The sequence below is a fragment of the Ambystoma mexicanum genome, chromosome 2q, assembly GCF_040938575.1.
Source record: "Ambystoma mexicanum isolate Mex_15411 chromosome 2q, UKY_AmexF1_1, whole genome shotgun sequence".
Taxonomy (NCBI): domain Eukaryota; kingdom Metazoa; phylum Chordata; class Amphibia; order Caudata; family Ambystomatidae; genus Ambystoma; species Ambystoma mexicanum.
This window is the reverse complement of record NC_090924.1, coordinates 306,235,629-306,260,838: the sequence shown is the minus strand read 5'-3', so window position 1 is coordinate 306,260,838 and position 25,210 is coordinate 306,235,629. Positions and strand designations below refer to the sequence as shown.

The 25,210-nt window shown below is 44.3% G+C and overlaps 1 protein-coding gene across 4 annotated transcripts in view; it reads right to left on the bottom strand.

The window, feature by feature from the left end:
* The window catches only part of LOC138569359 (uncharacterized), a 1,262,132-nt gene that overhangs the window by 1,086,534 nt on the left and 150,388 nt on the right, over window positions 1–25,210 (bottom strand). For all 4 annotated transcript variants that reach the window (XM_069647272.1, XM_069647275.1, XM_069647274.1 and 1 more), the window contains 4 exons: window positions 18,688–18,824; window positions 17,124–17,279; window positions 14,837–15,042; window positions 9,556–9,653 (listed from right to left, as the gene is read on the bottom strand). In XM_069647272.1, the coding sequence (XP_069503373.1) occupies window positions 9,556–9,653; window positions 14,837–15,042; window positions 17,124–17,279; window positions 18,688–18,824 (597 nt within the window). The remainder of the gene's footprint in view (window positions 1–9,555; window positions 9,654–14,836; window positions 15,043–17,123; window positions 17,280–18,687; window positions 18,825–25,210) is intronic.

Below are 25,210 nucleotides of genomic sequence, written 5' to 3'. Positions count from 1 at the left end.
AGGAGTGGTACTTGGGCATACATAGGATTGTATTAGGTCAGTATTTGATATTTGGCTTCCTTTTGCATACTGTGTCCCCTATAAGGTTGCTGACTTTCTTGGTATTTAGACTTTATGTTTATCTCAGAGGAATTTCTGCTTAAGTCCCTCCGGCTGTTGCAACACCTTTTGGTGTGCTGCCCTCAGTTGGCCATATGGTTAACAATGCGTGGGTGCTGTAAGTAAGGCATGGTATGTGTTCACAGTTCAGGTGATCACAGTTCGTGTTTATTGAACTTCAATCGGGTTTGAAAAACTCCTATCTAATCCTTAATCTAAAGATGGGAGCAAGCTACAACCATCAAATAATGATAACGCAGTCCTACTGGTGTCTTGTCAAATTAAAATGACCTATACTAATAAACATATTGCCAATCCGTATTTCTAAATACAAATAGTGTGAGAAATAATGTTATGCAAAAGAAAAGTGTTCAAGAAATGATATGTTGGGATATTCAAGCCGTTGGCTTCCCTTCTGCACGTTTTCAGCACAGGACAAGGTGGCCCACTCAAGCTTAACAGAGTCTCTGGCTTCTCTAGCACGAATATGCAGTTCAAAACTTCCACATCATGGCCTTCTGTGACAAGTCTCTCTGCCATTCAAAGTCTCTTTTTCAGAGGACCTGATGCAACACGACAAACATCAAAGTTAGTTTCGTCTCAGGATTTCATATGTAAAAATTCTCAGGTGATTTTCTGTTCACCCAGGATCCCCTTCCGCCGGCCTCAGACAAACTTTAACACAAAATCTTCTTAGGTGATATTCGCTTCAACCCGGGTCCGCCTACGCCGGGCTCAGACCCACTTTAACACAAAACCTTCATAGGCGATTTTCACTTCACCCCGGGTCCCCCTTCAACGGCTCAGACCAACTTTAAGATAAAACTTTCAATTGATCTCCCCTGTCGGGTTTGGACCAATATTATCGACTTTGCCACAAACTTTCTTTACTGTATCAACATCGAAGATTTTTGACTGTGTGTGAGATTTCGCATGACACATTGCAGGACCACTTCGATATTCAATTCTTTACAACTCTTTGACTTTTCAGCTGGATACCTTACAGAGACCTTCGATTGAGCACACATGCGGTGCTAGACCACTCTGTCAAAGGTATTGTATCTTGGTTTCATAGTTCAATCACTCAAAAGCAGTTCAACTTTACTTGCGTCTTTTATCACACGTATTTCACACAATGTTCGTTCCAGCACTTGCCATACAATGTTGCCTCTTGCAACCCTGGCTTCAACACATACCAGTCTTTTCTCGGTCTCCCCACCTCACCAGCTGTGTTGGTTTCACTGATGCCGCTTTGTTCCTCGAACAAAGGACAGTACTACGGTGGCTGGTGATTCTCCCTGCCTTGAATATTGATGCAGGTGGGTCCCGGGTATCTCCGACACACAATGCAGGATTCTTCAACCTGTTTTCCTGGTCTTAGCTTTCCATTCTTGAGGGTTCATGAAAGCATCGGTTCCTTGTCGAAAAGGTGAAAAGAACTTCCCTCTTTGCAACGCCCTTCTGTTTTGCCATTTTTCATCTCTCGTTAAACTGCCATCGTGGACTTGCCATTTCCTTGTGTGTTTTGCCTCACTCAGAGTGTGCTCTCGTGCTACGCCTTTTATCCGTGTGGGTAAGCTTAATGGAGGTCAGGTGTGTGTGATGGTCAGTAATTGCCTGACCTTGCGTGACCATTGTATAGGGACATGTCAGGTATACGGCTCAGGTATTAGTCTGTTTTAACTCATAGCGGGATGTCTGTGAGAAAGTGTTTTTCTTGAAAAGGGGGGGAAGAGTTCCTAAATTTCTTACTTGGTAGGATGGGGTAAAGGTGTTTTAGGGAAGGGGATACCACATCTCACCATCCAGTGTCCCACTCCCACTGCCTGCAGACCCCTCACCCAGGTGATGGTCCCGCACTGGTCCACCCACAGGACCTGGAGCCAAAGGTGATGGTTTGCTTGAGTGTATGGTATTTCGCTGGGTAGCCTCGATTGGTGGGATGGCAAATCTTTGAATGGTGCACAATTGTTGGTTGGTGAGCATGGTTACCACTTCCCTTGTTTTGTGACTAGCAATTGGGCATACACTGCTGTTGGACAGATTCATTTTGAGGAAAAATAACCTCAAAGGCTAACAGAGAGATGAACTGTTCAGGCTTTGGTGTGGCCTGACTTTTATGGATGTTTTCGTCCTCCCCTGGCAGGAATAATCTCAACACAAGTGATTTTTTGCTTCTCCCTGGCATTATGTGCAGGAATATCCATGCTTGCCCGTGCTGATGCCCCTCCTAAAAGCTTTCCTCAACTCATAACATTCACTGGACTGAGGTGGGTGCTCCTTGTCTGCATTGTTGGAGCGTGAGCGTCTTGCTGCTGCTCTGCCTCATCTCCGCTGCTTCGTGGGACGTCTTGGATTGCTAACACATCTGCTGGTCCTCATGGGAGGTTCCTGCCACCTCGGCTGATACTTTCTCCCCACCTGAGCTGCCTCTGACTTGATTGCATGGTCTGTTCTATGTTCCTTCCCTGCTGTGGTGCCCTCCTCTTCGTGGGACATCTGAAGAGTACCCTTCTTCATTGCAATCCTATAGTCTCAGTTCCCTCTTTACCTGGGATTCTACCCATACAGATCAGAGGCCCCTATCGATGAACAGTATGACCAAATCCCAACTCCAAAACTCATGTAGGCATCCAACCTAACCAGCCATTCCCACCACAGCCATTGCCTTGCATCAAGGTACCTGGGTCCCCTGTCCATGATTCGGTTGCAGGTTCTGTCGTCCAGGGTCTTCTGGCTCTGGGTGCAGATTGTCTCCAGTGCTTTCTTGGTGCAACTGTTTCTCTTCAGTGGGCTGGAGACCCACTCTGCAGCCAGCCCCCTTGGCGCCCCCAGACTCCATATGGCTTCTGCCGTCTCTGCACGTAAATGCTGTATTCGGCATATACTTACCTTTTCACTATCGTTGTGAAAGACTTATTACGTTTATCCCGTTAACCCTCTGGACAAACTTCTGGAACCTCTAAAACAGCCTACAATTGACAATACCGTACCATTACCTGTAAACTAGCACTGAAAATGTTTTCCCTTGGGGTCCTGGAGTCGTTTGTGAAATCCAGCTAGTTCTAAAGTGTGCCTGTGATTTGCTGTGCATTTCAGAGTGATTAATCACTGCAGTTCACTCCCAATATTTGTTACAAGGTAGATCGTATTATGAGTGATTGTGGATGTCTGTTTCTACTTTTAGGAGATAATGGGGTTCTTTGTAGACCCTTTGCTACATAGACTGTCTTTTTAAGCTTTAATGATTGCCAAACCACTACCAGTTACTCCTAGTGAACCTGGCAAACTGGATAGAATTTAACTGTCTTATTCCACTGATTATGGAAGTGAGTTGAGTTTTGTATAGACCCTTTACTATTTTTTTTATTGCTGAAATATTTATTGGAATTCTATTTAATGCATTGATTATATATTTTAGGTGTACTGTATATTGTGTTGTGTATTTTATGATGTGCTTGTCTTGGACTAATATATACCTTGATACCAGCCATCTCTCCTCCTAAGAGTGACACCAGGCTGCTCTGTCACATTAGCAATAACAGAGCTTCAGAGGAACTTGGCATCCATGGTACCCACTACTGGGTTGGTCTTGTGTAAAACCCTCAACAGAGGGCTTTAGGAAACCTAAACACTTTGCATGGGCCAAGGTTTTTGTGTGCATTGTGCACTAAGGGTCTGAAAGACATAAAAGTGAGGTGAGAAGAACGCCAGCGTGCTCTGGTAGAAATGAGCCTGGATTCTCCTTTTAACAGCAGTCAGATCACTAATATGCAGATTGATTGATTGTGCATGAAAGCTGGTGGACTGGCTAGGGGTCTCCAACGTTTGAGCCGGCATGAAAATCCATGTTGGCGCTAATGCTGGAGCATTTGTATGGTGGAAAGGAAGAGAGGCGGTGGAAACATAAGTTGCATTCCGCCCCTCCTCTCCGCCATCCAAATGATTGAATATGAGCTGTAACTTGAATGAATTGTGTAAAATCCTCACAAGGCTTTTACATCATTCATTTACGTTACTTGCCCCTACAACATGGGCTCTTCAGTGTCTTAGGCTATTTTTTCAGAGGGAGGATTTGTCTGGAGATAGAAAACAGGGGTTATAAGTCCTTTGTTTAAGAGAAACATGTCTAGTAGAGATTAGTAAAAACTCAAATTTAAACTGAGATAAAGTAAACCAACTTGTTTACATCCATGTCTCAATGCAACTATAACTTTCTGCTGCCATGAGTCATCGACTTCGAGGCTACCCTTCAAATGGAAGACCATCCAAGTATCATCAGCATATTTTTGGAACACCACGTCCTGGGCCAGGAGGTGATCATGAAGGGGCTTAATATATACAGTAAAACGCAGGGGTTCATTGACAGCAATCCTGTCAACACCAGCTGTTCCGCTTTGGGCATATTTTAACCACTGTGGACTTGAGGAGCACCTTTATCCATTAGCTTAAGTAAGGAGGCGTTATAATTTGAAACAAGACTATTGGTTTACACAGAAGAATATCCACAAAGGAAAGTTTTGATCATGTTGGGTCCTGTAAAGGTCCATTTATAACGGTAAGATATAATTGATTTTCCCGTTGCTCTGCAAGGAGGAGCACAGTGAAGCGCGGACTGAAAAAGAAGGAAAAATTATCAGAACTGTTCATGGTCGAAACAGAGGTCTCAATGGGTTTAGCACCAGTCCAACAAGCAGCCTTTGATATGGGTCGCATCCGTGGTCATGAATTGGAAACCTAGGCTACTTGATGTGCCTTTGAGATCAAGTTTTGAATTGGTCATTATTTTGAATGACAATTATGTTTTCATTGCGGGCACACAAAAATCCAAAAAGTAAGGAAGAGTGTCTGGGCTGCATTGGAGTGAGGTGAGGGTCAATAGACTACTAATGCCTTTATACTTCATGTATAGATATACATGAATTGTATGTAATGGCACTGGGGTGCAGGGAACAGCATCAATATTGCATGCATAATTAAAAATGAAAGCCATTTTACCATCTCTGGTAGATGATCTGTTAGCACTAATCATGGAAAAGCCAAGAAGAAGTGGTACAGAAATGGAGGGACAGGATAATTTCTTTTATAGCCAGGTCTCTGAGTCAGACAGCAAATCCAAGTTGTGTTCAGTAATAGAGTCTCAAATATTAGCATAGCAGTTTATAGAACAGGCATTAATCTCGGTCCATTGCATATATTGAAAATGTGTCACTTCTGGGACTGCCAACTTGGACGAGTGTGAGCAAACATGGAAAAGAGAGGAAGCCCCCAATGCAGCGTTTCTTCTCAGGGATCCCGGATGTAAGGGTGTCATTTGCCGACTGGTCGCGGGAGCAGAGGGGGAAAAAGCCAAGCAAAATAACCCTTGCCAATGGTTGCTCATTCTTCTCTGTGGCCACAGGGACATTTAGAGTATTTTGGGGACTCTGGATGCAAGATATCATTGCAGGTAATAATAATACTTAATGCGCCCATCAAATATGATTGAAATGGAACAATTCATTCATAATTTGACTGTTGAACGTAATATAAGAAAAGCAATACGCAGGTAGATATTTCAATGAATTTTGCACAATTTCCTCCAACTCACTTTCCTACTTGAAAAGCAAATGCTACACAGTGCAGGACTTCATGGTCTACTAGATATATCTTATATTCAATGAAAAAACCTTGTTAAGCGGACATTATGGTTAAGTTGCACTAATAAAAACCTTTGAAATTCACTGAAAAAACGTTGTTAAAAGAACGTTATGGTTATGTTGGACTAATAAAAACCTATGAAATTCAGTAAAATAAATGTTGTTAAAGGGACATTATGGTTCAAAGTAAAACCGAAAAACCCCTGAAATTCGCTAGTTATGGTAGCAACATAAACATAACGTCCCTTTAATAACAACGTTTTTCAGTGAATTTCAAAGGTTTTTATTAGTGCAACTTAACCATTACGTCCCCTTAACAAAGTTTTTTGATTGAATTTCATGGGTTTTTATTAGTGCAACTTAACCTTAACGTCCCTTTAACAAAGTTTTTTCAGTGAATTTCATAGGTTTTTTACCAGTGCATGCTAGTTTGCTACAACCTACTAATATCATACTTACCCAGTATAGCAATGTTTGTGTCCAATTTACAAAGTGTCACCTTAAAACTCTGCCATTTCCCACCTTCTGGAATAATTTTTAACACTTCCATACACTTTTTGCAACTACTTCAACTAGTTTTGCATCTGTAGACGTCTACGAACATCTGACTTCATAGCGGACCTTCCGGACAGTGCCACATGACCATACACTGGCGCGCGGCATGATGACGTGTCCGAGAACCCGTCCGCACTTCCCAATAAGACCTCTGCTGGCGAATTTCTGGCGTTTTTTTGGTTTTACTTGAAAACCATAACGTCCGTTTAACAAAGGTTTTTCATTGAATTTTATAGGTTTTTATTATTGCAACTTAACCATAACGTCCATTTAAGAAAGTTTTTTCATGGAATTTCATAGGTTTTTATTAGTACAACTTAACCATAACCCCCCTTTAAAAAAGTTTTTTCAGTGAATGTCATGGGTTTTTACCAGTGCATGCTATTTTCCTACAACTTACTAATATCATACTTACCCAATATAGCAATATTTGTGTCCCATTTACAAAGTGCCATTTCCCACCTTCTGGAATCACTTTTAACACTTCTATACACTTTTTGCACCTAATTCAACTAGTTTTTCAACTTGTTTTGCATCCGTAGACGTCTACGAACATCTGACTTCATAGCGGACCTTCAGGACAGAGCCACATGACCATACGCTGGTGCGCGGCATGATGACATGTCCGAGAACCCGTCCGCACTTCACGGTAAGATCTCTGCTTCGCGAACAGTTCAGAACTGCATTTTATACTGATCTGGGAACTTTCAACTTCAAAATTTCCCTTGCACCGCTCCAACACCTATTCCTACTCATTATCCATTATCAATCTTGTACACAGTACATACTTTTAGCAAAACTGCTATTTATCTTAAAATGGCATCCCTCCTCCCCAAGAGCCACCACCACTGCTGTAATCAAGAAGCAAGAGAAACTCTGCCCCCTACCCTAGAAATAACACACATGCAACACTTTCCCTTGTCCACCTACCCCTCCATATTAGTGTTTGGTTCCTATTCCCTCATTTCCCTAACAAGAGATATATTTGTTTAAGAACCACCTTTCACAGTTAAAAAATAGAACTAAAAAAAAAATGTATAGACTCCATCTACTTCATATTTCTCAGTAAAGTACATAGACTCAATAAGATTTTCCAGCATTTCCATTTGCTTTTTGTGTTATGCTAACGGGAATATTGTGATGTTCATCCTCCGTTCCAGGTACTGGAATGGTGGATACCCGCCCAGCAGCCAAAAGTTATCAGCCCAAGCGAAGTGAGGGTGGATAACGAGGTCTCTGGACCATTATCCCCCCCATTCCAGCCCCTGGAATGGGGGATGAAGGCCATTAGCACCCTAGGTTCCCAAAGTGGGAACCCGGGGTCCTAATGGCCTTCACTGCGGCGTCTCGGTGTAGGAAGAAAATCCTTTTCCAAGATGGCCACCATGGAAAGGGAAGGCGAGGGTTCCATACAAGGCCCCTCTTCGCTTACCATGGCAGCCTGCAGAAGCAAAAAGAGAACCCTATGACCATAATACCATGAGCAAATTTTTCTTCCCTTTCAGATCCATCCTAATTTCAAATTACTTTACCACAAAGCCAGTCCCAGGTGGACATGGCCACTTTAATCCTATGTGTTGTCCCTTGTGGTCATGGTCAGTAGCCAGATTGTCCGGATCATGATCTTATTCCATGACCTGGACAATCTGGCCACTGCCCATGGCCACAGGCTCCCCCTCAGTTACTAAAGGTCTACCGCTATTTTTTTGTAGCTACATTATGACACTTTTCAAATAATAAAACACTGACACATTTGCAAAACCATGCTTGTAGGTCCTTGCCAATGCTCTTTATGCAAGTTTGCTGGAAATCCACCCATGTTTTATTTTTTCAAAAGTGTCAAATATATGCACATACAGTCGTCATATAACGTAGCCCCCACTTGCCAAAATCCATTCAGATTTTACAAAAACATCTATATCTATACACACCTTTGTGTAGATTTGTCAAATATCACCACATGTATAAGCCTTTACAATATTTTTGGATCCCCCTCTAATTTTACTCCCTCTTGACAGAATCCCACCAAACTTTGCAAAAACATGTATATCTAGATCTATTATCAGTTTGCCAAACGAAGTGTAGATTCGTCAAATGGCACCCATTTATAAGCCTTTACATTATTTTGGGACGCCCCCTCTCCCACGAAACTTCACAAATACATTATCTAAATATATTATCAGTTTCCCAAATTAAGTGTGGATTCGTCAAATGGCACTTCATTTATAAGCCTTTCCATTATTTTGGGACCCCCACTCTAATTTTGCCCCCTCATGACAGAATCCCACCAAACTTTGCCTAGTCACTCAGAATCAGGTCAGAAATATACATGCAACATTACATGCAGTTCCATTAAGTGGCGTCAAAGTTATAAGCCATCCAAGAACTGCATTTCACCAACCCTGTAATGTTGAGGTGTCGGCAAACTTTTCAGCGCTGTTCGCGAACATCCAAACTGTTTGCGGACGTTCGCGGCAAAACAACCATTTTTTGTTGCTTCTTGCACCCATATCCCATCCCATCCTCATCACCCCTCACCTCCCCAGAGATTATTTGATAAGTTTGACAAGTGCAATGTTGTTTTTTTTAATATGTTTTTACCGCGATGTCCGCGGACACTGGCCGCTGTCCGTGAATCCAAGATGGTGGGCGTTTCCAAAAATCTGATGCACTTCACGCTCTTCACCATCCAATCAGCAAACATGTCGCATGTCCGTGGACATGACGCAAGCCAATTAACCAATCGGTGTCCTGTCCGTGGCACGAACAGGGAAGTGTGTCGGCATAGCGGACATAGATATCACTAATTTTTTGTGACCTACTTTTTGGTCGTTTTAAAAAACAATACTGGACGAATTTTCACCAAATTTACAAAAGCACGCTTTCGGGACAAAGCCGCTGCTCCTGCTGCAAGTTTGGTGAAAATCCGTCCAGCGGTTTGGGCTGTAGGCATGAGCAAACTTTTTTCCCCATTCAGTCTATGGGGAAAAATACATTTTGGGACCCCTCTATAACTTTGCCCCCCCTGGACCAAACCTCAACAAACTTTGCAAAACAATTCCTTTTGGTGTAGATTCGTCCAGGGGGAGCGAAGTTATAAGTCACCCAAAAAGTGCTCTTCCTATGGGATTAACAACTTAACCATAACTACACAACCACTACCGTGGCCGCGTAATTTGAACATGATCTCTGGTGAATGCTATCCGCTTTGACTGCACTTTAACTACAGTGAATATTGACCCACCTGCTTTGGTGCTCTTACCATTTTTAGTCTGATTTAAGTTGCTCCATAATGCACCATAGATCTCCTGCCTTCTTGCCATGCTCATTGCGGAGTAGGCTTTATCGACACCGGAGACCCTGGCAAAGAGAAGAAGGCAACATTGAATCATAAACAATCCACATTGTAGTACCACAAGCACAAGAAAAGGCAACCTGGGCTTGCACTGGTGCACTTTGTGATCCCTGATTTTCCAGCAGAGCTGTAGAGTAGTGGCACACGGTCCAGAATGCTCCCCTGCGGGCCAATTCAAAGGGCCATGAGCAGCAGTAGAAGAGGCACATTCAAGAGGAACAGAGAAGAGGAGGAAAATGTATTGTTCCCTAGTCACATTCAAAACAATAAAACAATGGATGGCCTCCTTAATGTGTGTGGCTTTTCATTGGAAGAACTGGTTGAAGATAATCAAGAGATGTCCCTTACCTGTAACAATAGTTCTGTACTGTATGTAATTGTACACTGCATAATAGTGCCCTTTTGTGTGAATGGACTGTGCTTTAAAGCAATAGAGCACTCTTCTGGAGAGTCTCATCATTTACCCACCTTTAACTGGGCTATCTAACAACAACAATACCTCAATATTTCAAGCACTGGGTTTAATTGTCTGTTAATAAACATCCAGAGACTATGGGGCCAATTCATGGAATAAATGTGTGCCAAAATATGTGGCGCAAGCTGGTGCAAGCGATTCATGGAAGGCCCTGCGCGTTTTTTTCCCGTGAAGTGCACCAAATTCGTGCATGACGCACACGGGCGCACACGTCACTGTGACATCCCGAACGCTGTGCGCGACGCGCACAGCGAAAGTGGACAGCGTGTAGCGCACACACCAAAAAGGGGGTGGAACACGGGGCGGAACACAGAATGAGGAACAACGCGTGAAAATGAGGGCGTAACTGGGGAAGTACTGCTGGGAAATACACAGAACGCCCACACGCTCGCAAACTACACGTATTCATGGAATCGAATAAGGGAACACACGCATGCCAAAAGACATGCACAGGTCTAAACACGTCCGCCACACGAAGGCAGGCGGAAGCGTCCCAGCACAGTATAAAAGTGCGCACAAACAACAAACACGTATGTACAGCTACGATGAATGTCCCATTTCTCGCAGCACTGATCATGGGACACCACAGGAGGAGGAGAATAGCCAGGCCCTGCATTTTTTTGCCCAGGACAAGCCTTTTCGGGAAGCCTGATGATCAGGTCTATGGCAGGTATTGGTTTCCACCTCATATCATCGTAGACCTGGTCCAGGAGTTGGAGGATGACCTCACATCACCCACCTTGTGCTCCCAAGCACTGAGCCCCTTGGAAAGGGTGCTCAATGTACTGCATTTCTTGGTCACTGGGTCATTTTAGTGGACCACTGCCATAGTGGGGGGGGTCTCACAGCCCACGCAGTCACGCTGCCTACACCAGGTGTTGGCAATCATGACTGCGTGACCCTCAGTCCGCAGGCACATATACATGCCCAGAACACCCTCAGAAAGGCACGCCATGGTCCAGGACTTTTACAGGGTGGCACACTTCCACATAGTGCTTGGTGCCCTCGATTGCACCCATGTGGCCCTACGTCCACCTAGGGCCATAGAGAATATCCACCGCAACCGCAAGCACTGGCATACCATCAACGTGCAAGTTGTATGCGATGCAGAGGGGATCATCACCTCTGTCTATGCTAACTATCCTTGGTCCACCCATGACAGTTTCATATACAGAATGTCCGCCCTGAGCCGGGACCTGGAAGCTGTGAAGCATGCCGACACATGGCTCAATGGTGAGTACAAATGCCTGTGCACATGCATGCATGTCACACACACAAACAAATACACAAACCAAACTAACAACAACCATTATCACCCCCCAGGGGACAGTGCCTACCCTCTGAGCACCCACATGATGACACCAATACGGAACCCCACCACCCCACCCCAGATAAGATACAAAGCAGCCCATATTGCAACCTGTGCCATAGTGGAGCGCACATTTGGAGTGCTCAAACCACGCTTCTGCTCCCTTGACCGCTCTGGCGGCCAGCTACTCTATGCACCCCCAGTAGTGTGCAGGATCATTGTGGCAGCATGTGTCCTGCACAATGTTGCAACACGGCGGGGCGTACCGGTGGACATGGTGGTGCCCCCACACCCTCAACCACACGCACAGGCGCTGTGAATGGGAAGGGAAAGGGCACGTGGAGGCCACCCAACTGAGGCGCCCCTCACCTTCTGTGGGTTTCCTTTGGATTGTTGGGCTCATGGAGCCTTGATTTTTCATTTGTATATAGTCATTTTTTCACCCATGGAGGAATGATTTGCTTTTTTTTAACTTTGGATTTTGTTTTATGGACGGACGCTTTGGAGCCATTTTACTTTGGATTTCAGCCTTCATTTTCTTTGCATAATTTTGGACATCCAGACTTGTATTTATTATTTGTTTTCTTGTGTGATTTCATTTCATGCATTCAGTTTTGTATTTAATACATTTTTTCTTAACTTTATTTGTGTGGTCTTCTCTCATTGGTTTCGTGCATGTCACACTGTTGGTTTTCTCAGTCATGTGTCGGCATTGTGTGGGTCTGACGGACATGTATTCATGGGCATACTGGTTATTTGGTATATATCATGACATGGGGAATTCAATTTGGAGTGGATGTAATGCTTGGTTGGGTGTTTGGACTGGGGTGGCGTGGGGTGGGATTTGGGTGTCCATAAGGGCCATGGGTCTGAATTGTGAAGGCGTGTCGTGTGGGGGGACATGAATCGGGCCTGCTAGCAGGTGCCCATCACTGGGGGTGGGGTTGGGGACATGAGTCGGGGCCTGCTGGTAGGTGCCCATCACTGGTGGTGGGGGGACATGGGTCAGGGCTCCCAAGTGCATGGTGGCATTTGGCCTGCCTGAAGGGCATGGTCAGGGGTGATGGGCTGCATGTGGGGCATGGTCTAGGGTGATGGGCTGCCTGCGGGGCATGGTCAGGGGTGATGGGCTGCCTGCGGGGCATGGTCTGGGGTGATGGGCTCCCTGCGGGGCAAGGTCAGGGGTGATGGGCTGCCTGCGGGGCATGGTCTGGGGTGATGGGCTGCCTGCAGGGCATGGTCAGGGGTGATGGGCTGCCTGCAGGGCATGGTCTGGGGTGATGGGCTGCCTGCGGGGCATGGTCAGGGGGGATGGGCTGCCTGCGGGGCATGGTCTGGGGTGATGGGCTGCCTGCAGGGCATGGTCAGGGGTGATGGGCTGCCTGTGGGGCATGGTCAGAGGTGATGAGCTGCCCGCAGGGCATGGTCAGGGTGGATGGGCTGCCTGCGGGGCATGGGGAGGGGTGTAGGGTGGACCCCTGTGGCGTGGTCTGGCTGCAGGGGTGCATGTGGCTTCTCACAACACTGCTACGTGAATCTGGGGGTACGGGAGTGACAATTACATGCGATTTGGCTGGCGCGAGTGGGGTACACAAATTCCAGGGGTGCGTGGGGAGTTTTACACACGCGTGAATGAGTTACGCATATTCCAGGGGTGCGTGGGGTGTTTTACACACACGCGAGCGGGGTACGCATATTCCACAGTTGTGCGGGGAGTTTTACATGTGCGCGAGCGGGTTACGCGTATTCCGGAGGTGTGCAGGGAGTTTTACATGCGATTTTGCTGGCGCAACCGAGGTACGCGTATTCCGAGGGGTGCACAAGGAGTTTTACAAGCGATTTCGCTGCCGCGAGCGGGGTGCGCATATTCTGAGGGGTGTGCAGGGGGTTTTACATGCAATTTCGCTGGCGCGTGAGGGCTGAGTGGCGTTTTTAGCACGTTTTCATGGATGGGCGCAGGGGGCGGGGTCGCTGGTTATGGTTGTGAGTATCCATGAATATGCTGTGTGTGAAAATGGGTTTTGGCGCATGTGGCTGGCGCACGCTGGCGCACGTGCACTCTGTGTGCCAGCCGCTTGTGCCACTTCTGCGCTTGATTCCATGAATTAACCCATATATGTGGGAAAATAAAATGGCTTGGGTGCATCGCACTTCCAAGATCATAAAACAAACACTCTGTTGAACAAAAGATTCCTTATGCCTACCATTATCGTCATTATGACTATTTATTAATAATTTGTTTTACTTAACTATACTTGTTTTCCAAGATAGCTCACTATTTGCATGGAGATTTTTTACATTTACATTATATTTCTGTCTTTTGTATATATTTCTTCTGCTTTGTTAAAAAACAGTGTCTTTTATCTTAATTGGCATTTCCAAGAAAGTATTTCTACTATATATCAAATCATTTACAACAAATTGTGGGGTCATTAAGGGCCACATTCTCAAATGTTTTTGTTGGACCAAGTGCTGAAGTGTGCATCTCATCACTTGCGCTAAGGAGCAGACCAGTTCTCAGAAGCTATCTGAATGGGTGCATCTTAGATCCCACCTTTCAGATGACCATTTCCATGGCTTTGTGCATCTGCACAAATAAGGGGTGTTTCTGAGCATTTAAAAGCACTTCCCGAATTCACAAATGGGATGCACTTTTAAATGGGTAGACATTGGGGACATGCCCCCTGCACCTCTTGGGAACAGGCGCAGGGGGATGGGCAAATCATGACATGTCATTTTTCACCATGTCATGCAATCACATCCCCCCTGTACCACCTGACTCGCTAGATGCCACCCCCTCTCTCATCCCCATCACCAGGCACAAAGGTACCATTCTTCTGTGCCCCTCTGTATGCTACACCTGCTTAATAGCTGTTCTGTTGCTCCCTCTGAAAAGCACTCTGTTATGCATCTGTACTGTTGTATACCTTTCTAAAGCACTCTGTTATGCATATGTATTGTTGTATTTCCCTGCAAAGGGCTCTGTTGCTTCTCAAAGATAGGTCCACGCTCAATAAATACCATAATAAAATTAATAATAAAAGCTTTTCATGTGTCAGAGCAGAAATTTCATATCATGCCTTACTGAGAACAGGACTAAGCCCCGGGTTGAATTGGCTGAATGAAGTACTGGGGTCGTGACTGTGACTGAATGCCAATGGTAGGAGGGACCATTACTGGCCTCGTTAACAACCTTGAGATCAGCCACTAAAATAAGTCTGCTTTATAACTTAATGTGCATCTGGGATCCTAGCCCAATGGTGGGGTAAATTCCAAATGTGAAGTTTGAACAAACAACAGAAGCACCACTGTGGGTAATTGATCATTACTTACAATAAACAAACAAAGAAACACACAGGCAGAGAGTACAGACTCTTCGAGGCACAATCTAAGATATTACTTACACAGCTTGAAGAGAGTCACACGAAACATTGGACAGGATCTGTGTGAGCTGGGACCCAGTGATGCTGGGCAGGAGGATGGACAGTTTATTCTGGAACCAATCTGCATAGTCAGTCGTGTTCAGCTGACTCTTCTCATGGACCAGCCGCATGAGGGTCCGATTCAGCATGGCCCCAGAGGCTGTTATGTTCACCAAAGAAAGGTTCCACTGCAGGAAGAAAGAGCTGGTTAGCAGTGAAGGAAAGCTCCCTAAATCATGACGATTAGCATACTCAGACCAAAAGGTCCTGCAATACTACATCATATAGTAGATTGTGCGGTGCCATGTTGTGCTGTGCGGTTGTATGGCACAGAGGCTCTGTATACATGTTTGGGTCCATTTCAAAATGCACACACTTTATGCCTGATAGAGGGTCTACAAATTCCTGAAATCTGATCAGAGCTGTGATCTGTCCTGTCCTCCCAATTGAAGAGGAGATTCCTCCAGAGCAGGTCTCTTAGCTGTATTAGAACAAGGATCATAGAGGAGATGATCGATATTCTTTCTGAGACTCACAAATAGGTAAGACGTCCTTTCAACGTGCAATGTTTTTTTGCTGGGTTTATTACTGTGATTTTTTTTACCGAAAAAACTCATCGAATATATTTCAAGGGGTTGGAAAAATATATATATTGGGTATGAGTGTTCGAGGATATATAAAAAATTAAAGGGGATGGGGGGTTGGGGGAACCCCCTCAAAAATAAAAAAATAAAAAATTTGATGAGTTTTTTCATAAAAAAAATCTGCAGTAAAAAAGCCTGCTAAAAAACTTCCCGCGATGAAATGACATGGAACCCACAAATCTAATCTCCCACATAGAAAGTGCTCTGTCTTACGAAGGGCATTCACTGTGTATGTGGGGTCCCTACACTCATTTGTGAGGTTCAGTAAAGTCAGTGGGCAGAACGAGGAGGGTCCTTAATATCCTCTAGTCGGAGGGGCTCTTTAGAGGATAATCATTAGTTTTTGTTGAGAGGTGTGCATTGCCCTCCTATTCTTAGCTTCTATGGACATTCTTATATTCACTGTTTCAATTTCTTGCACCTGGGGATAGGTCTCCCTCCTTATATGTGTACCATACTCTGCATCTTCAGATTTCTCTATTTAATGTATGTTCATATAGGGGCATGCAATGGCCCCTGTGTGCTGCACCCAAAGCTTCCAGTGTCGAATTTAAACACAAAAGGATGCACATGTTGCCGTGTTATGTCAATTGATATAACATTATTTATTAAACAAATTACCAAAGAGTTTAATTTCTGGGATTAACAAACATGAATCCTGCTGATACTCACCTCAAATGAATGTAATGCTGACTAAATGGGCATCCTTCAAACAGAATGTGCAAAAAGAACAATGACCTTTCAGAGGGTGCAAGTCTGATATAACCGATACATCGAGAATGGGTTGCAATTATTACTAACAATGCTACTTCATATTCACTGAGTGTGGGACTATTAATGCTCCCCTGCTATGGTGCATTTGTATGTAGCTAGGCTGTATTTACTCGGGCCTGAGGACTGGCCTTTGCCAGCAGGTGAGAGGGGAGAACACTATCCAGCCAAGAGCCCAACCTAGACCCTCTCAAATGTGGGGTGTATAGCAATGGAGTAGCATGCACCCCCCAACGCGGACACACAGAAATTCAGGGTATATGTGTAAGAAGGCAACCTGCTAGAGTGATATGTGAACAGTAGTAGGCTACACCAATGGTCGTTAGCCACGGCTTAGCAGTTATGTCCGAACTGCTGAGTTGGCGTCAGTGTTGAAAAAGTTGCCCCATGGCATTATAACCTCTGCAGATACTTTATTACCAGGGCCTTGAAAGTGATGACATGTGGCTAAGCCTCCCTTGCTTCAAGCAATGTCAATAATGATGCAGCATGAAATAATTTGGAAACTCTTTACCCACCCAGGGGAATTTCTACTCCGTCTTAACCTCCTATAACTCAGTAATGGGAATGCCATAACACCTGCCATGTCTGGAGACTGCAATCTCTGTTCAACACCATGCATCATAGGATAGGCCCAAAGAGAGCAATGGAGTTGCTCTTGACTCAATCATAAATACTATGGTAATGAGGTTGATAGTAAAGTGCAAGATCAGTAGATGCTAAAGCTCCAAAGAACCCATAATAGTTCTGATTGTATGTTTTAAATACGCACTGGAGTGATCTTAACATACAGTGTGTGTTGTCCATAGGTTGTGTAAATAAAATATTCAAATACTTAACGTTGAATACTCTACCATATTAAACTGTGTGTAGAATCCTGCCAGGTCTGCCAGCGTCCTATTGTCAAGGTTGTTAAAGATGGCAGTGATGTTGGAGTCACTGCTGAGAGCACCAGAGAGCACTGTCATATCCGCCAATTGCAAAGAGGTGAGAAGGTCCAGAACATTCAGCTGTCAGGATTGATAAAAACAAATATTAACAAAGAACGTTTGTCTGTGTGTGTGTGTCTTTGTGTGTGCGCGCGCGCGCACGCATGCGCACGCACGCGCACAGGCACGCAAATGCCCCTATACAGCTATTCAATAACAGAGGCTATAGAAACCTGAGCCCTAATAGAAATCTTGCAATTATGTAAATAAAGTCATCTACATGAGACTCAGGGATGGTTTGTGAATCTGGGAACCATGACACATCAATAGGCATTACGTCTCAAGCTCAACGGTCCGCAAATGGAAATCTTTGTCTTGCCCTGCCTCACCTACTTAAAGAAACCTCCTCACTATGCCTACACCACCTGATTTGCAAAATTAGTCACTATAAAAATAATGGTCCACAACCTAGGTTTCACCTGGAATGCAGGCTTCTTCATTTATTGATAGGTCAACGCCATGGTCTAATGAGCATCTCTTTCAAATCAAACTCCCCATAGAAAACCAACCCTTCAATCAGTACCAAAAGAAGACCAACCAATGGTTGTAGAAGGACTTGCTAATTCCAGAAACAGTGTGTCTGACATGTTGGGACAGACAGTGTCATGCAATCCCGCCCCAAAGCTGGAATAATCTCACAGGAAATGTAAGAATTGCCTCAACTGTCTGTGTTCCAGCGTAAACCTGGGAACCCATCAGTTCTAACAAGAAGCACAGGATCACCCACTGCTGGAACCCGCGTAAGCACCAGAAAACTATTAAGACTTGCAGCGAGGGATCTACACATAAAGAGCCATATGCAAACAAACATAAACCTTACATGTCCAGAGTAATGCAAACCTTCCCTCATTCCTTCCCAAAAAACAGTTAGGGTCTAAATGTGCGATAACCCAAAAAAGGACATAACCTGAGCCAAGAGAAAGGTGGGCCATTCTGACCCCCGATAATCACCAGGAAACCTTGCACTCTCTGCACTCATATTTAGCAGACCTGGCACCATTGCTCATGAATACAGCCTTGCAGTATATATTGATTGAATTATTGATTGTCTATGGACAGTTCATTATAGTGTGCAGGGGACTTGAGGGACCCAAGTTTGGCTCCTCGTACTTCCTACCATTGCTCAGTGACTCATGGTCATTGGTCAAAAGGGGTAGGGTTTCAAAGGTGTTTAGATTTTCTTCTGACTCATTTCTGATGCTTGTATTGAATGTATGCTCTATGGATTTGATGATGCTGCACAGCCACAAAGACTTGTTGTCCTGCTTGACAAATATAACACGTGTAAACTTTATACTATATTGCCTCCTTATTGATAATCATGCACCGAAAAAGTGAAACAATCACGCATTAGTTCTCTTGATGGTTTCAAAGGTGAGGATGATGTAGAAAAGCAACATACATATAGCATGATGGTTTTGTGACTTACCCCAGAGAACGTAGGGTTTAGCAGTTGGAGGTCAGCATACTTAGCACTGGCTCTGAAGCTTCTGAAGTTGGTGAGCAGCCAGTCTCTGTTCGCATTGGTGGCATTCATAGGAACACACACTGACCCTGCGGGTGAAGCTGTAACAACAGCATCCATTTTACAGTTATTCCAATTGAATGTGTTCAGGGTTATCAGACCAATAGGCTACCCACACAAAGGGTGTGGCAAAACACCCACTTTGTTATTTCAGTCCTCAGCATGTGTCGGAAAATACAATTAGATGAAATGCATCAATTTACAAAAATATATATATTGAAATATGTTTCAGACAATTAGCATGCCAAGATCAGCGTTTAGATGCATCTTATATGGTTATGGGTGTTGGGCAAATTCTAGATGGGAGAGTCCATGCAGAATTTTAGTCTACAGTTGGCCATAGCATCTCCCGTTTGTTTTCTCAATTAGTCCCGTGATGAGGGAGCTCAGCAAATCTGGCTGCTTAGAGCACTGGTATTATTCACAGGTCTAACGCATGTGTGCAGGCCACCCTGAGAGCAGCGTGCATCCTCACCAACGGTGTCTATGACTCTCCCTCCCCATTCCCACATATCCCCCATTCAAAGTAGCGCCCTCGACATTCAAACGCGGGTGCGAAAGCATTTTGAAAATAAACATAATAATAATAATGTATCAGCTTCTCAATCGCAGTGTCCTGTCGCTATTAGTCGGATTCCAGCATTAATCGTGACTCTGTAATGAATTCCGTCAACCGACTACCTACATCCCGATTCGGTGATGGAAATCCCTCAGAGCCATCACATGGTTTGCTAGTGGCAATAAGAACGCTCAGGGTGGACCATCTCTGTTGGTAACTGAGCAGCTAAGACCTAGTCAGCCCTTGCTAAAGTGCCTCCCTGCACAAGCAGGGAAAAAGGACGGCCCTCCCTGCATATCATTACTACACAAATCACAATGTCTTTCTGATTCTTCTTGATTTAAGAGATTGACATATGAATCTGCAGGGTGTAGAAGTCATGGGTTTCGGCAGACTACCCCAACCCAGTCATTTCTCGTGACAGAATCATACTGTATCCATACTAAACATTTGCTGGATGATGAAATTCTTTCTGTTGACAGATATTCTATAAATCCTCAGCTTTCCAATGATATGATATTATGATATTTTATCTATAGTGCACCCATACAAAAGTGTTTCAAACTTGTGATGAACACTCATCGTCAGAATACCCAGAACCATACATACTCTGAGTAGTGGCTCTTCCCAGCAATGTCTGCAATCCCTCTTATGATATAAAACTAAATGATGACATTTTTCGAATGTAAATGTAAACAAAGAGATTTTCTCACTGCCTCTAAATTTGGTTAAATCTCAAATTCTAAAGCAATCTGGGCTTGAAAATAGCAGAAATAAGTAAATGCTTATCAAGATGATGGCTCATTATGAGGCACCATCTGCCAACGTTTACCTTGTTTTGAGGCATGGGGCTGCAACCTTTAGCTCTCCAGATGTTTTGGACTACATATATCAGCATAGTCAATGGGGAGATATCCTGGGAGTCACAGATGACAAAATCAGGTGAGCCGCAGACACCTGCTTGAAGGGTACTCAAGGCATCCTATTGTCCCATTCGTGTATACCTGAGTCATGAGTACCCGCGGTTGTACACAAGGAACATTTAATTACAATGTAAACACAAGACAATAATCTTTCGAGTATGAACTAGGCCCTGCCCCATCCATGAGTAATCAGGCAACACGATAAAGAAAATTGTGAATCAGTTCTCACATAACACCCAAAACCAAAACACGCTGATCTGCTATCAGCCTAGAGACACAATGGTGTATAGGAATCCTGCAGAAACTGTGCGTAATACTCCAGTTACTTTTACTTTGCAACTTGTTCTTCCCTCAGACTATATAACCTTTCATGATCCACTTTCCAGATATGCTCACGTTTACGAGAGACACTGTCAATTATAAAATATTTTCTTAACATTTAAAATGCTTAATTTGTGAGGTCTGGCTTTTTCCCTACTGAAGAGCCATTCCCACTACGGATATGGTGTGTCTTGTATTTACTGCATGATTTATTTTATGTTAGGATGAACTGCGCAGAAGTACAATAACAAACCTTCCAAGGGTTCCAATCTATAGGCGGAAAATACAAGTGTAAACACTTTTAAAGGAGTGGTACTTGGGCATACATAGGATTGTATTAGGTCAGTATTTGATATTTGGCTTCCTTTTGCATACTGTGTCCCCTACAAGGTTGTTGACTTTCTTGGTTTTTAGACTTTATGTTTCTCTCAGAGGAATTTCTGCTTAAGTCCCTCCGGCTGTTGCAACACCTTTTGGTGTGCTGCCCTCAGTTGGCCATATGGTTAACAATGCGTGGGTGCTGTAAGTAAGGCATGGTATGTGTTCACAGTTCAGGTGATCACAGTTCGTGTTTATTGAACTTCAATCGGGTTTGAAAAACTCCTATCTAATCCTTAATCTAAAGATGGGAGCAAGCTACAACCATCAAATAATGATAACGCAGTCCTACTGGTGTCTTGTCAAATTAAAATGACCTACACTAATAAACATATTGCCAATCCGTATTTCTAAATACAAATAGTGTGAGAAATAATGTTATGCAAAAGAAAAGTGTTCAAGAAATGATATGTTGGGATATTCAAGCCGTTGGCTTCCCTTCTGCACGTTTTCAGCACAGGACAAGGTGGCACACTCAAGCTTAACAGAGTCTCTGGCTTCTCTAGCACGAGTATGCAGTTCAAAACTTCCACATCATGGCCTTCTGTGACAAGTCTCTCTGCCATTCAAAGTCTCTTTTTCAGAGGACCTGATGCAACACGACAAACATCAAAGTTAGTTTCGTCTCAGGATTTCATATGTAAGAATTCTCAGGTGATTTTCTGTTCACCCAGGATCCCCTTCCGCCGGCCTCAGGCAAACTTTAACACAAAATCTTCTTAGGTGATATTCGCTTCAACCCGGGTCCGCCTACGCCGGGCTCAGACCCTCTTTAACACAAAACCTTCAAAGGCGATTTTCGCTTCACCCCAGGTCCCCCTTCAACGGCTCAGACCAACTTTAAGATAAAACATTCAATTGATCTCCCCTGTCGGGTTTGGACCAATATTATCGACTTTGCCACAAACTTTCTTTACTGTATCAACATCGAAGATTTTTGACTGTGTGTGAGATTTTGCATGACACATTGCAGGACCACTTCGATATTCAATTCTTTACAACTCTTTGACTTTTCAGCTGGATACCTTACAGAGACATTCAATTGAGCACACATGCGGTGCTAGACCACTCTGTCAAAGGTATCGTATCTTGGTTTCATAGTTCAATCACTCAAAAGCAGTTCAACTTTACTTGCGTCTTTTATCACACATATTTCACACAATGTTCGTTCCAGCGCTTGCCATACAATGTTGCCTCTTGTAACCCTGGCTTCAACACATACCAGTCTTTTCTCGGTCTCCCCACCTCACCAGCTGTGTTGGTTTCACTGATGCCGCTTTGTTCCTGGAACAAAGGACAGTACTACGGTGGCTGGTGATTCTCCCTGCCTTGAATATTGATGCAGGTGGGTCCCGGGTATCTCCGACACATAATGCAGGATTCTTCAACCTGTTTTCCTGGTCTTAGCTTTCCATTCTTGAGGGTTCATGAAAGCATCGGTTCCTTGTCGAAAAGGTGAAAAGAACTTCCCTCTTTGCGACGCCCTTCTGTTTTGCCATCTTTCATCTCTCGTTAAACTGCCTCTCTCGTTAAACTGCCATCGTGGACTTGCCATTTCCTTGTGTGTTTTGCCTCACTCAGAGTGTGCTCTCGTGCTACGCCTTTTATCCGTGTGGGTAAGCTTAATGGAGGTCAGGTGTGTGTGATGGTCAGTAATTGCCTGACCTTGCGTGACCATTGTATAGGGAAATGTCAGGTATACGGCTCAGGTATTAGTCTGTTTTAACTCATAGGGGGATGTATGTGAGAAAGTGGTTTTCTTGAAAAGGGGGGGAAGAGTTCCTAAATTTCTTACTTGGTAGGATGGGGTAAAGGTGTTTTAGGGAAGGGGATACCACATCTCACCATCCAGTGTCCCACTCCCACTGCCTGCAGACCCCTCACCCAGGTGATCGTCCCGCACTGGTCCACCCACAGGACCTGGAGCCAAAGGTGATGGTTTGCTTGAGTGTATGGTATTTCGCTGGGTAGCCTCGATTGGTGGGATGGCAAATCTTTGAATGGTGCACAATTGTTGGTTGGTGAGCATGGTTACCACTTCCCTTGTTTTGTGACTAGCAATGGGGCATACCCTGCTGTTGGACAGATTCATTTTGAGGAAAAATAACCTCAAAGACTAACAGAGAGATGAACTGTTCAGGCTTTGGTGTGGCCTGACTTTTATGGATGTTTTCGTCCTCCCCTGGCAGGAATAATCTCAACGCAAGTGGTTTTTTTGCTTCTTCCTGGCATTATGTGCAGGAATATCCATGCTTGCCCGTGCTGATGCCCCTCCTAAAAGCTTTCCTCAACTCATAACATTCACTGGACTGAGGTGGGTGCTCCTTGTCTTCATTGTTGGAGTGTGAGCGTCTTGCTGTTGCTCTGCCTCATCTCCGCTGCTTCGTGGGACGTCTTGGATTGCTACCACATTTGCTGTCCCTCATGGGAGGTTCCTGCCACCTCGGCTGATACTTTCTCCCCACCTGAGCTGCCTCTGACTTGATTGCATGGTCTGTTCTATGTTCCTTCCCTGCTGTGGTGCCCTCCTCTTCGTGGGACATCTGAAGAGTACCCTTCTTCATTGCAATCCTATAGTCACAGTTCCCTCTTTACCTGGGATTCTACCCATACAGATCAGAGGCCCCTATCGATGAACAGTATGAACAAATCCCAACTCCAAAACTCATGTAGGCATCCAACCTAACCAGCCATTCCCACCACAGCCATTGCCTTGCATCAAGGTACCTGGGTCCCCTGTCCATGATTCGGTTGCAGGTTCTGAGGTCCAGGGTCTTCTGGCTCTGGGTGCAGATTGTCTCCAGTGCCTCTCTTGGTGCAACTGTTTCTCTTCAGTGGGCTGGAGACCCACTCTGCAGCCAGCCCCCTTGGCGCCCCCAGACTCCAAATGGCTTCTGCCGTCTCTGCACGTAAATGCTGTATTCGGCATATACTTACCTTTTCACTATCGTTGTGAAAGACTTATTACGTTTATCCCGTTAACCCTCTGGACAAACTTCTGGAACCTCTAAAACAGCCTACAATTGACAATACCATACCATTACCTGTAAACTAGCACTGAAAATGTTTTCCCTTGTGGTCCTGGAGTCGTTTGTGAAATCCAGCTAGTTCTAAAGTGTGCCTGTGATTTGCTGTGCATTTCAGAGTGATTAATCACTGCAGTTCACCCCCAATATTTGTTACAAGGTAGATCGTATTATGAGTGATTGTGGACGTCTGTTTCTACTTTTAGGAGATAATGGGGTTCTTTGTAGACCCTTTGCTACATAGACTGTCTTTTTAAGCTTTAATGATTGCCAAACCACTACCAGTTACTCCTAGTGAACCTCGCAAACTGGATAGAATTTAACTGTCTTATTCCACCGATTATGGAAGTGAGTTGAGTTTTGTATAGACCCTTTACTATTTTTTTTATTGCTGAAATATTTATTGGAATTCTATTTAATGCATTTATTATATATTTTAGGTGTACTGTATATTGTGTTGTGTATTTTATGATGTGCTTGTCTTGGACTAGTATATACCTTGATACCAGCCATCTCTCCTCCTAAGAGTGACACCAGGCTGCTCTGTCACATTAGCAATAACAGAGCTTCAGAGGAACTTGGCATCCATGGTACCCACTACTGGGTTGGTCTTGTGTAAAACCCTCAACAGAGGGCTTTAGGAAACCTAAACACTTTGCATGGGCCAAGGTTTTTGTGTGCATTGTGCACTAAGGGTCTGAAAGACATAAAAGTGAGGTGAGAAGAACGCCAGCGTGCTCTGGTAGAAATGAGCCTGGATTCTCCTTTTAACAGCAGTCAGATCACTAATATGCAGATTGATTGATTGTGCATGAAAGCTGGTGGACTGGCTAGGGGTCTCCAACGTTTGAGCCGGCATGAAAATCCATGTTGGCGCTAATGCTGGAGCATTTGTATGGTGGAAAGGAAGAGAGGCGGTGGAAACATAAGTTGCGTTCCGCCCCTCCTCTCCGCCATCCAAATGATTGAATATGAGCTGTAACTTGAATGAATTGTGTAAAATCCTCACAAGGCTTTTACATCATTCATTTACGTTACTTGCCCCTACAACATGGACTCTTCAGTGTCTTAGTCTATTTTTTCAGAGGGAGGATTTGTCTGGAGATAGAAAACAGGGATTATAAGTCATTCGTTTTAAGAGAAACATGTCTAGTAGAGATTAGTAAAAACTCAAATTTAAACTGAGATAAAGTAAACCAACTTGTTTACATCCATGTCTC